This window comes from Sphaeroforma arctica (genome assembly GCF_001186125.1).
Source record: "Sphaeroforma arctica JP610 unplaced genomic scaffold supercont1.391, whole genome shotgun sequence".
Classification (NCBI taxonomy): Eukaryota; class Ichthyosporea; order Ichthyophonida; genus Sphaeroforma; species Sphaeroforma arctica.
The window spans coordinates 10897-27281 of record NW_014040167.1 but is presented as its reverse complement, the minus strand read 5'-3'; the positions used below and the strand labels follow the sequence as shown (position 1 = coordinate 27281).

At 39.9% G+C, this 16385-nt stretch overlaps 2 protein-coding genes across 4 annotated transcripts; both read right to left on the bottom strand.

Annotated features, from left to right (window-relative positions):
- Window positions 1-985: 985 nt before the first annotated feature.
- Window positions 986-8505, bottom strand: SARC_05843 (the record flags this gene model as incomplete). Of its 2 annotated transcripts, none has more annotated exons than XM_014300281.1 (8): window positions 8246-8505; window positions 7177-7415; window positions 6558-6705; window positions 5121-5308; window positions 4027-4195; window positions 3530-3624; window positions 2903-3223; window positions 986-2364 (listed from the first exon to the last, which is right to left on the bottom strand). In XM_014300281.1, the coding sequence occupies exons 1-8, from the start codon at window positions 8382-8384 to the stop codon at window positions 1009-1011; spliced, it is 2655 nt and encodes an 884-aa protein (XP_014155756.1). In that variant the 5' UTR covers window positions 8385-8505. The 2 variants fall into 2 exon arrangements, with proteins under 2 accessions (XP_014155756.1, XP_014155755.1); XM_014300280.1 differs by lacking the exon at window positions 8246-8505 and adding an exon at window positions 8100-8207 and having other exon boundaries at window positions 1009-2364.
- Window positions 8506-11020: 2515 nt separating this feature from the next.
- On the bottom strand, window positions 11021-15805 carry SARC_05842. Of its 2 annotated transcripts, none has more exons than XM_014300279.1 (7): window positions 15649-15805; window positions 15029-15158; window positions 13895-14395; window positions 12996-13083; window positions 12531-12696; window positions 11804-11933; window positions 11021-11099 (listed from the first exon to the last, which is right to left on the bottom strand). In XM_014300279.1, exons 1-6 carry the CDS (start codon window positions 15710-15712, stop codon window positions 11833-11835), a joined length of 1050 nt encoding a protein of 349 aa, XP_014155754.1. In that variant the 5' UTR covers window positions 15713-15805; the 3' UTR covers window positions 11021-11099; window positions 11804-11832. The 2 variants fall into 2 exon arrangements, with proteins under 2 accessions (XP_014155754.1, XP_014155753.1); XM_014300278.1 differs by having other exon boundaries at window positions 15029-15162; window positions 15653-15805.
- Between the last annotated feature and the right edge of the window lie 580 nt (window positions 15806-16385).

The following is a 16385-nucleotide window of genomic DNA, read 5'->3' as shown; positions in this document are numbered from 1 at the left end:
CGAACCATTCATTCAGTCAAATGAGTAGCTTTGCACCATGTCCGCTCAATAACTAAAGGGGTCTTGGACGTCTTTGGACATCATCGAGCAGGAGGGAACATGATTTTGATCAGAATGAGAAATAAAGGTGATTGCAAAATAGGAAGCCCTTGATAAGAAGCCGCAGAGAAAGCAGAAGATAATTTACGTATGGCTTCACGCTTTGATGGAGTCGGGGAAACCTACCTTATTCATTCTGTGATGAAATCCAGCGATAAAGAAACATAATCGAAAAGCACAGTTGGGATTGCCCTGGACGAGACGTTCATCCTTTTTTAAACGTAGTTTCAGTTAAATTTATTCGGACAATTCAGAAGAATCTTCCACGCTGGAAGAATATCGTTATTACTTGGATGTATGTGGACGAGATCACATGTACAAATTTTCTGTCTTACACTGACTGCATACCATATGCTTATGAAGACAAATTAGAATGTCCCGCTAACTTTAAAATATAATCAGATTGAATCTATTGATAATGGAATTGCACCAAAGGAGGCTGAATATGCCGGTCGAATTCGTACACGATTTTACAAACTCATTCACAAAGTAGGATCACATTGCGTAAAATAATTCTACGACCGGGTATGGCTTTATATTGAGATGTGGTTTTTCTCTCGTTCTTCTATTATTTTCTTTATTCTTCTATCATTTTGTAGCACGGTGGACGCCCGTATTCCTACGTGGCATCAATCATTGTATGTTGCGATATATATTCAGTACTAATATTCTTTCGATTTGTTCGCTTTTGTGCTCACGCATCCGAGTGGCAAGCATTATCAATAACACTGTATGTAGCTATCCCATCAAATGTTACACCCTCTATATTCTCAAGGGCATCCTGCACGTGCGCAGGATGTTATCCAATGAATAACTATTTTGAACTGTCCACATTGTAGACTGTCCGATCCCAATCTCCAATGGGAGATTGATTTCCATCAGCATTAGTAATACCTAAATGGTGTGAATTTATCGTCCCTGACGCACTGTGACTTTCTTGGCAGGGGATCGTTGGCTGGATTGCTGCATGTGATGGCCCGAATTCAGTTGTGTATCACCCATTTGGACAGGAAATGTTTGTGAGTTTGATGACATCATTATGTTCTGGTTATTAAAACCACCCGAGGGTGATCTCATAGGACTCGGTCCGTTATTCTGGCTCACCGGCCCGTAAAAACCATGATTCGTATGGTTGCCGTTTATGTACATTGGTGCATTAGCGTACCCCACGTTAGGCTGTGACATCCCGGATTGCAGATGTCTCTGCTGCTGCATGTGCTGAGGATGTTGTTGTGGTGATCTGGCCATCTGTTGCGACTGCGTTGATCTGAGTGACCCAGGTCGCATCTGCAAACCAGGGGCCGACGTAGGATTGATCAATCCAGTAGCGGGCGTGCGCGCGGAGCGAGGCTGTATTGTTTGACTCCCATTCATATTGTTATTACTTGAACTAACCGTTCCGCAGGGCGAGATGACCTGCCCTCCTCCGCCATTTGTGGCTGAAAGCCCTCCACTGGGAGAACGCAGGATTCTGTTGGAGACCTGCGCGGACAACGACGATGTATTGGAACCGCCAGAATGTTTTGATTGCAGAATCGAAGAAGAGGAAGATCGTATGCTGCCACCATTCTGACTAGCACGTTCTCTACTAAACTGAACGGACGGTGACTTCAGGATTCCAACCGGTGCCGAGGGCGTCGCGTGAAAGCTACCCGATGGGCTACGAGTGGCTCCATTGTGACCTACGGCTGCCGACTGATTGCCAATTCGCGGCGAGGACTCGGCGAAGGTTGTACAAGCCTGCGCGTTTGATTGAGAACTTTGCTGAGAGTGGGTCTTCTTGAGAATACTCTTGGGGGCTATCTGTGTATTTGAAATGGAACTGCTGGCACTCGGCGATCCAGCATATACCGATACGCTAGGTATGTAAGCGGACTGTGCATGTTCGCGCTCGAGCGATGTCCCAGGAATGGATAGATCCGATGCAGGACTGGCTGCGATGGACGAGCCTTTTACAAGGTTGCCCTCACGTTGTGCTTGTGGATGCGCTGTACGCTGCGGGGATGGATTAGGCCTGATCTGTCTCATGGCCATGTACTGAGTGACCTGGTCTGGTAATTCCTTGAGGGCGGCTCCTGCAAGCTCGGTAGGATTGTTACGGAATGTACGGTACGGTACGAATTGTACCATATCGCGGCTCATTTTGCATCCCTTCGTGTCAATTAGTGCTTCTGTGTCGGCGTCGAGTTTCTCCATTACACTGAAGTCGCAGCTACCCACACCAACGATGACTATCGACATGGCCTTTGTAGAGCATTCCACAATCTGGAGCATAAATTATGTGCAATAGCGGTGAGATACGAGCTTCCCCAGCACTAAAACTTCGAGCGTACACCTACCCACTTATCGACTGTGAGATCTACCATAGTGCCTGATAAGTAGACTTTTCAGCTTACATCCTGATGAAATTTGAAAAGCTAGAGCCGATTGATTGGAAACATGTATACACACAAGTCTTCATCGCCACAGCTATCCAGACTTCTATCCCATGCTCATTTACACTTACGCATGAAGGTGCTTGCGCTTCGCACTGGATGGCACTCACACGTCAAATCATGTTCACAATTTAAACTTTTGTATATCTTAAACTCACTCCGGTAGGGTACTGAGGTCACATCTAGCAAAGAACAAACCTCCTTTTCAGAACAAGACTACAGATAATATCGGGAATTCAAATTATGCTCACTTGTGCGGAGTATAAATTCTGCACCACTGACAGACCAACACGATCACAAGGTTCAGCGAGCTATAATCACACCCACACATAAGCCAGGCAGCCATACACCCATTCATTCACGCGTACCTGATCGATGGTATTCTGGAGATCGTCGACCACACCGTTGGTCAGAATCAACAGCACGGTGTACTTCTGCTCCGCCGAGGTGCATCCCTCACTATAAGTGCTGGCCTGTTGAACGACCTGGACCAGCTGAGAGGGGCCTGAGAATCCGACTGTTTGCTGGGCGTGTCTGTACTGAGCCAACACCCCACTTATACCGTGGCACTGGGCATTTTGTGGGTTGCCATTGAGTGGGAAGCAGTGACTCACCGCTTGCTCTGGAGACGGCCTGGCTCCAAATCCGTAGGCGGGGAAGAGCTGGTTGGAATCGTAACAGGCCAATATCTGCGATAAAGGTCAGGTGGTGCTCACAATCAGGGCGATGCATAGTTTTGGATACTCCAGCTAAAACTACGCTTAGCTGTTGCAGGCATCAGGCCGATGTGGCCCAGTACAGTTTCCGTTGAGGATTACTTCTTGCGAACGTCTAGAGATTTAAACGGCCCTAAAGTCGCTGTATTTTTACATACAATGCTTTGAAACTCAATTGGTCGATCAATCAATCGCCAACTATTTCACTACCTCACTCGTTTTGGGGACGGAATATACACACACTACTACACAAGCGATGGTTCTGTATCTTAGGAATACCTGACCAACGGAGATGGTAGCCTGGATGTACTCGTTTAGTAATTTCCCTCCGCAGTAGTGAAGACTATTCTTATCCGTAGGAAGCCCATTGATGGCTAGAGTACGGTGACAGAAAATGACTAACAATAAGTGACCACGTTCAAAGATAACAGGCATAAAACAAGAATGCGTTGTAAGTGCTTTGAAATCGGGGTGTCAATACCGAGAGGTGTACTACGAGTGTGGGTGATGAGCATGCATGGCGGACCGATTCGTGTAGAAATGTGGATACGTGAAATATACGCATCTGCTCATCTTGTGGAAAAACTATTAACCAAACCACATTAGTGAGTTTGTAAACTACGGTGTTCGATCTGTCATGGAATGGGGTATAGTATTACGATCTTAAACAGGGTATTCAAAGGAAACCAACATCGGTTTCGGCAACATATGCACACACCAGACGAAAGTTGGGATAGTAATATCAGAGTTGATTGATCATCAAGTCACTTACTTACCTGTGAAGTCTATTGCTATCATAAGTTCTAATTCCATGCCGCCTCGCAAATACTCTAGGAAGGTGAATGGTGAGCGAATCTCGCACATGTCACATATCAACATTCCAAAGTCTTTTTTCTTCTTCTTTTTCTCGTTCATTAAAGCCACATGTTTAACCTCTTTTAGTATCTGTCGTGGAAAACGGGACATCACTTGTGCATTTAATCGGGAACTTGACGGCAACTCTGAGTGTAATGTCAGAAAAACACACACACACACATACGGGCATGCACAAAATATCTATGTATGTATCAATTTAGGCATTTAGTTATTGAAGTTCACGCACACGCAAATATAAACTTATAAGCACACGAGTGCAATCATATATATTGTATATTGTATATTGTATATTATATAGATATATAGATATATAGATATATAGTTAGATAAATATTTGTATACTCAAAAAAAAACAAGTGTAAACTGACATGAAATAATAAACGATACGTCATATACCGTTTGGCGAGGACTAAGGTGATGACTGGAAAATATATACAGTGATCGATATTATCATGGATACTACTCGACGTCATAGATAATACTTGATTATTTTAGTGTTATGAGAACCAAGTGCAATACTAGCAAGCTATGAGCATACACACACACAAACACACACACATATATATATATATTATTCGCAGGTCGCCATTGTACAGATAGCTACAGTTGGGCGGTATAAACCACGAGCAGGTGTTAATGACAAACTGCCTACGACTATTGTGGGACTCATTATGTAGTTACATCAACGTTTAAAAAAGAGAAATCATAAATTCACTCACAGAAAACAATAGAAATTATCGTGGATAAGATTATTCTCTACATTATACAGGTGCAAATCCCACAAGTCATTGTGTCACCGCCTGCAGCCGAATTCGACAACTGTTTCTCACTAAACTATCCAAGGCTGTTCTCATCAACGCCATATAACACCTCTCTATAGTCTGGGCACAGCACCCATTGCTTCAGACACTAGCTACCTACCCCAAGAGAGCGTAGCCTCAGACATCATTTACTACAGTGTTCCTACATGGTAGACTAGCTGTGACATACTTACCTTGATCGTCGCCAGTGCAGCTCCAAGCAGCTTCTCGGTTCCGTCCTTGCTCAGATCAATGCACTCGATCAAAAGTATCCTCTGCTCGTCGCCGTTTACCAGCGTCTGGTATGACACTTCAAACTCCGGCCATATGGGATTGGCTGTGTTTTTGACCACTCCTGTTCTATGCACGGCATCGTATTGACCTGCATGTATGGGAAGGGACAGCAGGTGTAGGTGTCTGAGTGAAGTTGGCATTGGAACAGGATTGGTGTTGTAGAAAAATGTATATCGAAGAGCATGACATGAAGTAGGTTTGAAGGTGAAACAGTTGAGAAAAGTAAATCAATCCGTACACACCTACCATGCTGTTCTCGTGATAGAATGCATATCAGGAGTGGATATGGCATATCTCAGAAAAGGAACTGATCTGTTGGGTGAAAGTTCTACTAATAGTATAAATACGCACTTCAATTACATATGTACATACATACATACATACATACACACTGATACATACATATGTCCATACATACATACTTACATACTGATACATACATATGTCCATACATACATACATATCTGGATGTACTGTAAATACATAACCATATTAAAAGTCTCCGAATTCAGTTTGCAAAAAGCATCAGATCAACTTCAACAAACACTCCGGTATACGATGTAGATACATAAATGAATATTTTTATATGCCTAAATTTTTATAGACTATATATACTTATCGGTTCAATTTTATTAGCATGCTGTAGTGAATAAAAATAAAATTTAAAAATATCAATATAATACAGTAGTAATAGTAATAATAAAAATAAATATATATACCCACAAACCTGTGCATATAGATATAGATATATCCATATAAACTTACAAATTTGTAATATATATATATATATATACGCATATATGTCCACATTTTTTTCTTACGTATATATCTATATCTATATATATATATATATATAAGTATATAATATATACAAATTATTTATACATACATACATACATACATACACACACACACACACATATATATGTATTTGTAATATATGTATATATTTTAATAATAAGCTTTTTCCAATACATATGTACGGATACTTTTACATGTGTATGTAAGTTTATATATATATATATATATATATATATATGTTTTAATATGTGAGTTTACATATTTACTTACATATTTTTGTGTATATAGATGTATATACGTTTTTCACAGCCCAAACGTGTATACGTATTCTTTACATTAATATATTTCACTAAATATACGAACATATGGATGTTTTTATTTACATTTATACGAACATGAACATATTTATGTCAGATCGCAATGCCAAACTAACATCATTCGATTGCTCTTTAGTACCGCTGCTCCAATTGCGTATAGTGTATTAGGCATAGCAACGAAAATGAACAGGGTTCGCATCGTTGAGACACTGAACATACCATCTTTCCTTTGTCGCGATATTCGAAGAAATGTTTGGGATTTAGTGAAAAGCCCATCCTTTATATTTAAATTTCTTGCGGCTAATTGGAAGGCCACTATATCGTTGTTCTGTACCACTTCTTCGGCAGAAATACTCAAGGTTCCAGCCTAATGACATAATGATACCATGCAAAATATCAACGCCTGTTAAAGTCCACCACATTATATTGTATGTACGTCTTGGTCTGTAGAAAGCGTGTGTGATTTCATGGGGACCCGGGGTGATCCAGTACGAACAGAATATTTCAGTATGAAAATTGTGTATGAATCGAGAGAAAAACATGTGCGTATCACCAGGTGCATCGTGTTTTAACATCTAAAGTAGCTTGTATTATGAAAGTCCAATATATACAGCAAATCGGGCATTCGCATGTGGCCTTCACATTTTCTACGAGCCACCCAAGGTACGATAGAGGTAGTACTCAAAACTGCTATGCACATAGATGTCACATTTATCCCTGTGACACATTTGGTATTATCCTGTTGCTTTAGTTCTAACAGTCAATGTGCGATATTGAACCGCAGCACGAGGTTTCAGCAATACGCACGGAAGTGATAGTATCTCTAGTTTAGAATCACCTTTTTCTTCTTCTTCGGCGTCTTCAAATTTATTTGAAAGGCCTCACCTTTGCAGCCGACAATTTGGCCTAAGGTACAGGTTGCCAAACCAATAATATCTTGCTGTTCCAAATTTCCATCAGGTTTGTCTATATCCAAAACCAGAAATGTTATCTCCTGATGTGACTCGAAGACAAAGTTCGCCGTGATAGCTGTGGTGAAGATTGGGTCCAGATTATCGCGAACCACTTCCGTTTTACCTGTAAAAAAAGAAATAGTATACCTCAACTCAAATTGAATTGCATTGCAATGCTCATATTCACTCCATAACAGCGTGTCAGATTGCCGATTTCAATTTACGTTATTAGTGCGACCACTATCCTCAAATGACTTTGCGTAACATAGTACGATATTTAGAAGTTGAGGTCACTAACCTAAACACCTCAAAATTCTTCAAAATCATCTCATTCCCGATTTCATGTACATGTTGTCAGACTAGAGCGGCTGATAGTTGCCTGTGTACAAAATCTATTCATATACTGTCAGACAACTATAAAATATAGAGAAATTTTGCAGCTTCAGTGTAAATTTAACATGAGAATGACACATCAACAAATCATTGGATGAAGAGACAGCACACGCAGTAAAACTGCAAATAGATGAGCACCCTGTATAAACTCTAGGACTTTAAATGGAGAGTCAATGAGTGATACTTTCGCATGCAAGTGTAATTTGATTCGATTTCGTAACATAATGGAAGCTGCTATGTGGACCACCTAAATAAATACGATATGCGTCACCAAATGCAAGACAGTAACATTTCATGTGAATATAGTCGTCGCACGCCAACGAAATGACACTCGCTGCTCTTAGACTCCGTCGAGCGTATTTTAGATGACAAACTAAAACCACATATCTTGCCTTACAGATTGCAAAGGACATACAAAAAATCAGCATTAGCTTCTGATACGTTGCAAAATCAGCATTATAAAATGAATTCTGTCGCAATCCTCCTACTCGACTCACCCAATGAATAACAAGTATAGTGTCTGTTCTAACTTATACGCTTACAAAACAGAATATAACATACCAATGAGACGACCATATTTCCCACAATGTTCTGTGCTGGGGGCAGGTACATAGACCCAGACTTGAGGATCAGATTTGCTACGGATATCTAAGTCAAGTAAATTATGGGCCTTGAAGAACAAATCCACCTGAGTTTGCATGATGGCCTATTTCAATACACCTTGCGTAGTTCATTGGCAACACTTTTCTATGCGCATTCGTTGAAAGTAGTAAATACGCACAAGAGTGTATATTTGGAAAAAGGATTATGAAAAGGGATTGCACTTCGGGGGGTCCAACAAGGACTAAATGCTCAGTTCAAGTTTCACTGATCCTTAAATAAATATTTTAATCTCATACACTTGGCCGAATACTTTTTTTGTATATTTAATAGCTTCTTCATTCTTGTTGTAACTTTTTTTTACACATCAGTTGTTTTTAAAAAATAAAACTAAACGGCTTATTATAAGACTGCAATTGAGAGAGTATTTCTAATCTATTCAACAGTTGTATTGTAAATTTACTAAAAAAAACAAATATAGAACAAAACAAGAATACTAAATATTTACCATAGCCTTCTAAATTAAACATAAATATTTACAGCAAACGTAATTTATATATTTATTGTTCTTTTAAAAACAAAACCTCAATTTAAAAAAAATACAGCAGTGAGTCAGACAGTCTGTGACTGATGAGTGTGACAATGACACTGACGTCTGACGTATGTACTGACGTCTGACAGATTACGACTGACGGTGTGCAGCTGGAGCACACACTGTGCTCCCAGCACTTAGTCGCTTCAGTGCAGTGTGAGGCACTGTGAGCTGTGAACTGTGAACACTGAACACTCAACACTGAACAGGCTGCGGCCACTCAGTCCAGCTATCCCAGTCCTTAATGTCCAATTGTCCACGACTCCACTGTCCACTATTGACTTTCCCCGGTGAGTCTCACAGTCCAGACTCCAGAATTCCAGAGTTCCAGACTCCACCAGAGAGAGTGAGTCCAGTCTGTCCAGAACTTCAGTTTCCAGAGTCTAGAGTCCAGAGTCCAGGCCACTGTATCATCACTTGTGTATACATCAAAATTCGTTGTTTTTCTCCTGTAACAAAATACTACAAAATCCACAATTCCCCTCTTAGTCCGGGCGCCTTGGACTCTTGGGCCTTCTTAGCAAGTTTCTTGGGCCTTCTCTCTTGTTGTGGCAAGTTGCTGCCAAATTCCGCCTGCCGGTTGGTCCCCAGTTTAAGTTCTGAGTCTGACTTCTGAGACTATTTATGAGTTCTATTTTAAAAAATATCTCACTCTTTCAGTCTCTGCCTCTCTGTACTGAGATTACTTTTTTTAAATAAATAAAAATACTCTCATAATATGTATTTTTTAAATACTCGCCTTCTGGCCTTTTTTAAGTTTTAGCGCCTACTCTATAAAACGGCCTCAGGCCCCAGGGCCTCAGGGCCCCACCCCCCACGTGACCACGTCTCATAATCTCATTGCGTTATTGCGTTGTTGTATGTATGTATAAAATATGAGAAAAAGCCGAAAAGCGTTTGCGAAAAGCGCAAATGGGACTATTATTATAGGCTCGGTCGCCCGCACAACATAAAAAATTGGACGGAGAAAGGGGGTGGGATTTTTACTATAGAGGTTAACCAAAGCTGCCTTAAAAATCAACCTCATTGGCACTAACACAGATGTTTGACGTATACTTCTCATCCCGATTCGACTATTGGTTCAAAGTTATGAAGGATTCAAGTTTGTGCCAGAACTGGGTCAAACTAGCCACACGTAGGCGTTATAATATAAGTCCACTGCCCATCCATACCTAACAGACCTTTCTGGCATTATATGTACTGGAGACCGTAGCATAATACTTTAAAATGGTCTATGAGGGGTTATGTATGTGTGCGCATTCTAACCAGCAACTTTATACCAGTAAGAATATGAGGTATTTAAAATACATGTTCAGACTCCAGACTCCATATACGTGCACATAAAACCCCCCATAAACATGCTGTAATGCCAGAAAGGTCTGTTAGGTATGAATGGACTTGTATGATGCTTTCGTTTTGGCAGGTTGTCCCAGTTTTGGTACAATCTGAAATCCTTAATATTTTTTGAACCAATAGACTGATCGGGATGAGATTAAGTATGCGTTTATCACTCGTCAAGACGAATACTTTGTGTTGTCTAAGTGCTAATGAGATTGATTTTTTAAGGTATGCTGCCCTAAAACCCTCTAGATTAGGGTCGCGAGCAGAAATCAGGTTTCTTCCTACGACAATCGTAAATTTTAAATAAAAATTAGTAGAGAACAAATCCCATGCCCGGGATGGTAAAAATACCCCCCCCCCCTTGTGCCCCTTCTCCATACAATTATTTATGTTGTCCGGGCCTATTGTTTTTGGTTTTTTTTATATAAAATAGAAACAAAGATAAACAACGTACAGTGCACATAGTACATACTACCTTACTTATTTGTCACTCCGGAATTGCATACAGTTGAAATTCCGATGGTTTAAAAAAGAAAACAAAACGGGTTGTTTTTATAAAACTGAGAATTGAAACTGTCAAACCAGTGAAGCTATTCAGGATTAATAAAAATTAAAAAGTTATAATAGATGCAGCCATGCAGGAGAACTTGAGCCTCTCGAGGAAGCTTTCTTCTATCTATTTTAAAGACATGGGTTTGAAAATAATAATTATTGGTTCAGAGAGATTTAGTGGATGCTCTCGAATTTGAAAGGTATTTTGATTTGGTTAAAAAGAATAAACAGAGACCGGCCTTTTTATTGATCTATATTATGCTTTTTTTGCGCCATTGTAGAAAACAACAGTTTCTGGTTCCCCACAAGCTCAGGAGTCAGAGAGTTATTCTGTTTAAAAAAAAAAGAAGAGACTTTTTGTGAAAAGATACAAAACATACAATCTTTCATATTGAGATTTGGTTTAACAAAAACCAAAAACCAAAAATAATACTAACCTTCGCCCTTCAGTCTTCTGAAGAAATTTTTAGAGGGCTATGCAAAAATATTCAGTACATATTTCATATACATTTTGTTTAAAAAAAATTACAGTATGTGTCACTATCGTTTTGGTTTTGTTTTGTGTTTGAAAAAACAATCAAACCAAGAAAAAGGTAGTCACTAATTCACAACCAAAAAAAAAGGTCTAAATATTCGTTTAAAAAAACCCCCCCCACAAAACACACATGAGTCATGACACATAACAGTCACAGGGCCACAGGGTGCAACCCTTGAATCTTTGTTGGATTTGAAACTTTAGTGCCTGTCACAGTGAAAGATCAGGCAAAGCCGTCAAGAACCGATGGAAAATGGAGTTTCAGGCTGGACGGGGCACGTGGAATAGCTATACGCTTGAGATACGGTACAGTTTGTCCTATAAGAATGGCGCTGAGAGCTATTAGCTTTATTGCACACTGTAGCAATGATGTCACCCATACCATTCGGTCAGTCAAGGAGCGAATAGCGCCGTACAGCCTTACAGATAACATTATGTTTATATATTCACTCTTGTCTGTACATATATATCTATTCAGGCGAGGTAGTTTAGCACATACATTTCTTTTATTTACAGTATCAGACTCCCTTAGTCATCGAATTTCATCTTTTTTCCATCGAATTTAGCTTCCGTCTGTGCCTTCCGTTTCATCGCAGCGGCCCAAGACGCGTGGACATCCGCCGGTATTTCTATGAGAGCAAATTTATTACAGTCAGTGACCATTCAACATAAATGATACTTGTACAACGTGATATTTTACCATTATTTCTTGCACAGGTGAGCACTCACAAAACAAAGACAAGGTACTGGAAGTACTTGCTGTACATGCTGGAAAATAAAACACTCTTTGTATCGCGCCACCACCTTTAAATGCCTCTTGCCTAAACTATTTTTTTCTTCTCCAATTGAGATGAACCGTTGCATATTGTAAATCTTCTGAATTGAACCTTTAGCCAACACGCATGTTTCAGCAACCTATATATGTCCTGATACAGATATATCGCTATGCACCTGCACTAGAGCTCTATGTATCTGTATCTATATGCATATATTACTGGAAATTGTATCCACACAATTGTATAAGTGAGAATGCTGATGATACACGGGGAAATCAGATACTCTAGTTTCAAAATACATGTACAATGATACGAACCAACCAGTCTGCTATTCTGGAAGAACATCGTTCTTTCACGTCTTCGCACGCTTTTGAAAACGAAAAATCGCCCAGCACCTACACCAAGATATCCATCCACAGAAGCAACTATATCAGCGAGCACAATACATACCAACAACTGGCTGCTTAGGCTTCGCATCCTTCGTTACATCCTTAGGCTTATTTGCATCCCTAGGTTTGGAATTCTTGATATGGTTGGCCTCGTTCCCGTGTGTTTCCTCAGCCAATTTCCTTCGTGCCTGCTGACTCATTCGGTTGCGCTTTTTCTTCTCCGGGGCCTGATCGCAGCATAGATGATTGGCAGTATACACAATGAGTAACGAGAAAAAATCGTAGACCTAATTGGATGATGATAAACTACCCCAAAACTTGCAGGCTATAGCTTACATACATATCGTTCTGCAAGCAAACCTACCGGAAATATACTACCGGAGTGGAAAACGAACGTACGGAACAATAATCAAAATACAACAGTGTTTATAAATTTACGTACACATTCGTCCATGTACCAGCATGAACCAGTATACTTGCATATACATACGTCTGTATATACATTGTGTTCGTCCCTACCACATACCTTGATCATACCCGGTAAATCGTCTTCACTGCCATCGTCAGCGAGTACGGCCCTTTTCTTCTCCTTTGCCTTTCGCTGTGCTTCCTTCCTGCAGAACCGGTATGCAATTGACCACACCGTGGAGTGTCAGTGTGCATAAGGCCGGATAGGGGCAACAAAACGCGGGAGCATGTGTATAATTGTTTCCTCATATATATTTATAAAATATGCGAACTTGAATTTTACAATCAATGCATGTAGAGTCCATGTGGATGTGCATCTCTACATACCTACAGCTAAAGAGAGAATCTGGATAAAATTTTATATGCCAAATAGATTAACGGAATAATAAATTGAAACTAAATATTGTAAGAAAGTAGATATGGACACGTAGGCATTTCTATTCGAAAATCAATTTCCAACGCAAAAAAACCCACATATACGCGTCAAACGTATATAGATGGTATAGAACAGCAGACTATGTGCCCTATCTTCATTCGAGTCGGCCTCAATCATGTCTTTCTAACCACATTCCCTTGTCCCGCATGAGCAAAGCCACCGCACTCAACAAACACACAAGTACACACACACACGTATATATATATATATATATATATATATGTGTATACACACACGCACACACACACACAAACATATATATATAATAAATACATACAGGAGTAATTTAAATGCTTTAATTCATACATATATAGAGTATATGAATCAAATACAGAAACGAAACAGACAAGGTACGCAGCTATACCTGTGACAAATGTTTCACCCTAAAACACAAAAAATCGCACGCATCCAACATAGTCCTTCTCGGACCCTATTTTGTCATATGTGGACTCACCAACAAACACACCAAGTATACAAATATGAACACCAGGTAGGCACCGTATCCGTATCACGAGACACACCTGACATCCTCCTTCTCGGCTTCTATCCTTTCTTTCTCGGCACGTTCTTTCTCTCGCACGAGTATCTCCTGGCGTACCTTCTCCACGGGCTCTGATCTTAACAGTCGAATCGCCGCCAACCGCACCACATTAGGGGGCCCCAACACCTTTTTGGCCACTGGTTTGTCCTCGTCAGTACCCTTGGGCGTATCTGTGACGGTGGGTTTCCCCTCTGTCGTACTTGTAGCCTTTTCGCCAGTTTCCGTAAACGCTTTGGGTTCAACGGCTGCGCTTGGCGTCTCAGCCTTGCTTGTCGCGCTCACTTCCTCCTGTTTGACCTTCGTTTCACCGTCACTATCACTGCCACTGCTACTATCTGAGGTACTCGCTGAAGCCTCGGTCTTTTCTTTCGATTCACGGGTCTTCTTCGAGGCCTCTGAAGCTTTGTCGTCACCATCGCTGTCGCTGTCACTATCACTGCTACTGGATGAATCCGAATCCGAGTCCGAATCTGTATCCCCGCTGTAAGGGTAGATGTGGTATAAATACCCGTTTATGTACATACACTGAAATACGGTATGCTACAGAGAAACAACGTTAACATACTACAATGAAAGTAGCAGGAGAAAACTCGCTGGTGTCAGAGAATTCGTGCTCGGCGGGTTTGCCGATTCCTCTGGCCTTTATCACGAACGTATACTGACAAATCCATTACCGCAAGTCAAGTAGGAAGCTCTATGTCTTAGTAAATGTACATGTCCAATAAATAGCTGAGAAGAAGTTGACCATCTCATCGGCGAGAGTACTTGAACGAAAATGTGTACCCAAAACCAAACAGAACTGTTCACTGGCTATTATTCTAAAGGAAATAAAACATGCATATATATACGTTAACTGTACAAGGTTATGAATATGGAAATAGCTGTGTAAATACAATAATATTCATAAAAATATGTATTCAAAATAGATATATATATGATATAATGTAATATAATAATAATAATAATATATATACTTGAACTAATAAAAATAGATATTCATCAAATTATATGTATAAATGCACAGACACAGACACACACATATATATATATGAGAACACATATTACGTTCTTATGCTTCAAATCAATGAGCAGTATTATTTCAATTGATGCTTACCTGTCCTTGGGTGCAATTGTATCCAGGGCCACGGTAGGTTCTCCTTCCAGATCGGGGTAGTGTTTAAGTAATAACCTCTCAATATTCTTCGTCATTTCTAAACTCTCCAATTTGCACTTGCCTAGAAAGCCTACCTGTGATGATATATAACGATAATTGATAAATCCATACAATGATTATGTGTATGAACGAACACCTATGTATATAGAGCTACATGTACACATACACGGCAAACTTAAACATGGTGCAAAGTGTACTTCAATGTACACGATGAAAAGCACGAATGCGTAGATCGAGCAAAGCAACTGCATGTACATGTATACACAAAAACACGCACACAATCTGGCATGACAGACATTTCAAATCGCATGAAATTACTCAAGGCCATAGTTTATACACATTTCGCACGGATGACTGAAAGATGCGTAAAATGAAAGCATCCACATCACGTAGAACACATCCATCCCGTCAACGAGTGTAGATATAATTATGTTCCTTATCTGGGTGGTAGGTAGCACTAGCCACATCCCGTCAACACATCCATGTATCCCCTATCAACAGTATGTGAAGTGTGGATACATATATATTCCGGGTGAACGCCAGGACTATTGAATGCAAACCTACCATGCCTACGGAAACAGCGGCCATATTTGCAAGCTTCAGAGTCTTGAGAGCAGCCGCCATCTTCTCGCACTTTTCGATGTCCTTCTTCTTTGTGTCCACAAGGCCTTTGGGAGCCGTTGATCCAGCTTTCTGCACGCGTTCGAGATTGTATCTGCACAACAGATGGAGATGGAAGATGATGAATGGAAGGAAGGTTTTCAAATGCAGGTGAAACGATGTGCATACAAACAAATAAGGTGTATATATACTTTACATATAATGCATACACAAACGCACTCACTCACACACACACGCACACACACACATATGTATATATATATATTATTTATAGGTAAATATATATATATATATATATATACTGATACATACATAGATTTATTTATATAATAAAATTTATAAAATATAGTATATATATACATGCATACATACACACACACATATATACATATACATACATATATATCACACATATACACACGCGGTACACAAACGCACACACACACATACAGACAGGACACTAACACAAACTCATATATATATATATATACAATTCAATATCTAGACGCACACATACACGCACACACATTTATATATATACATATATATAAATTTCAATTCGTACACACACAAACACACACACATATATATATACGTATATATATGTATATACCTATACATAGGTACATAATATAGAAAAATACGCATACTCATACAGACACTCGCACACAAACAC

What these genes read in the sequence shown, in the direction of transcription:
- SARC_05842 (XM_014300279.1), bottom strand. Translation starts at nt 15,712, where the DNA reads ATGGCGGCTGCTCTCAAGACTCTGAAGCTTGCAAATATGGCCGCTGTT. An exon ending in GCCGAGAAGGAGGATGTCAG is followed by an intron (nt 13,084 to 13,894) that starts GTGTGTCTCGTG and finishes CCGGTTCTGCAG; the next exon opens with GAAGGAAGCACAGCGAAAGG. An exon ending in GCCTAAGCAGCCAGTTGTTG is followed by an intron (nt 11,934 to 12,530) that starts GTATGTATTGTG and finishes TTGCTCTCATAG; the next exon opens with AAATACCGGCGGATGTCCAC.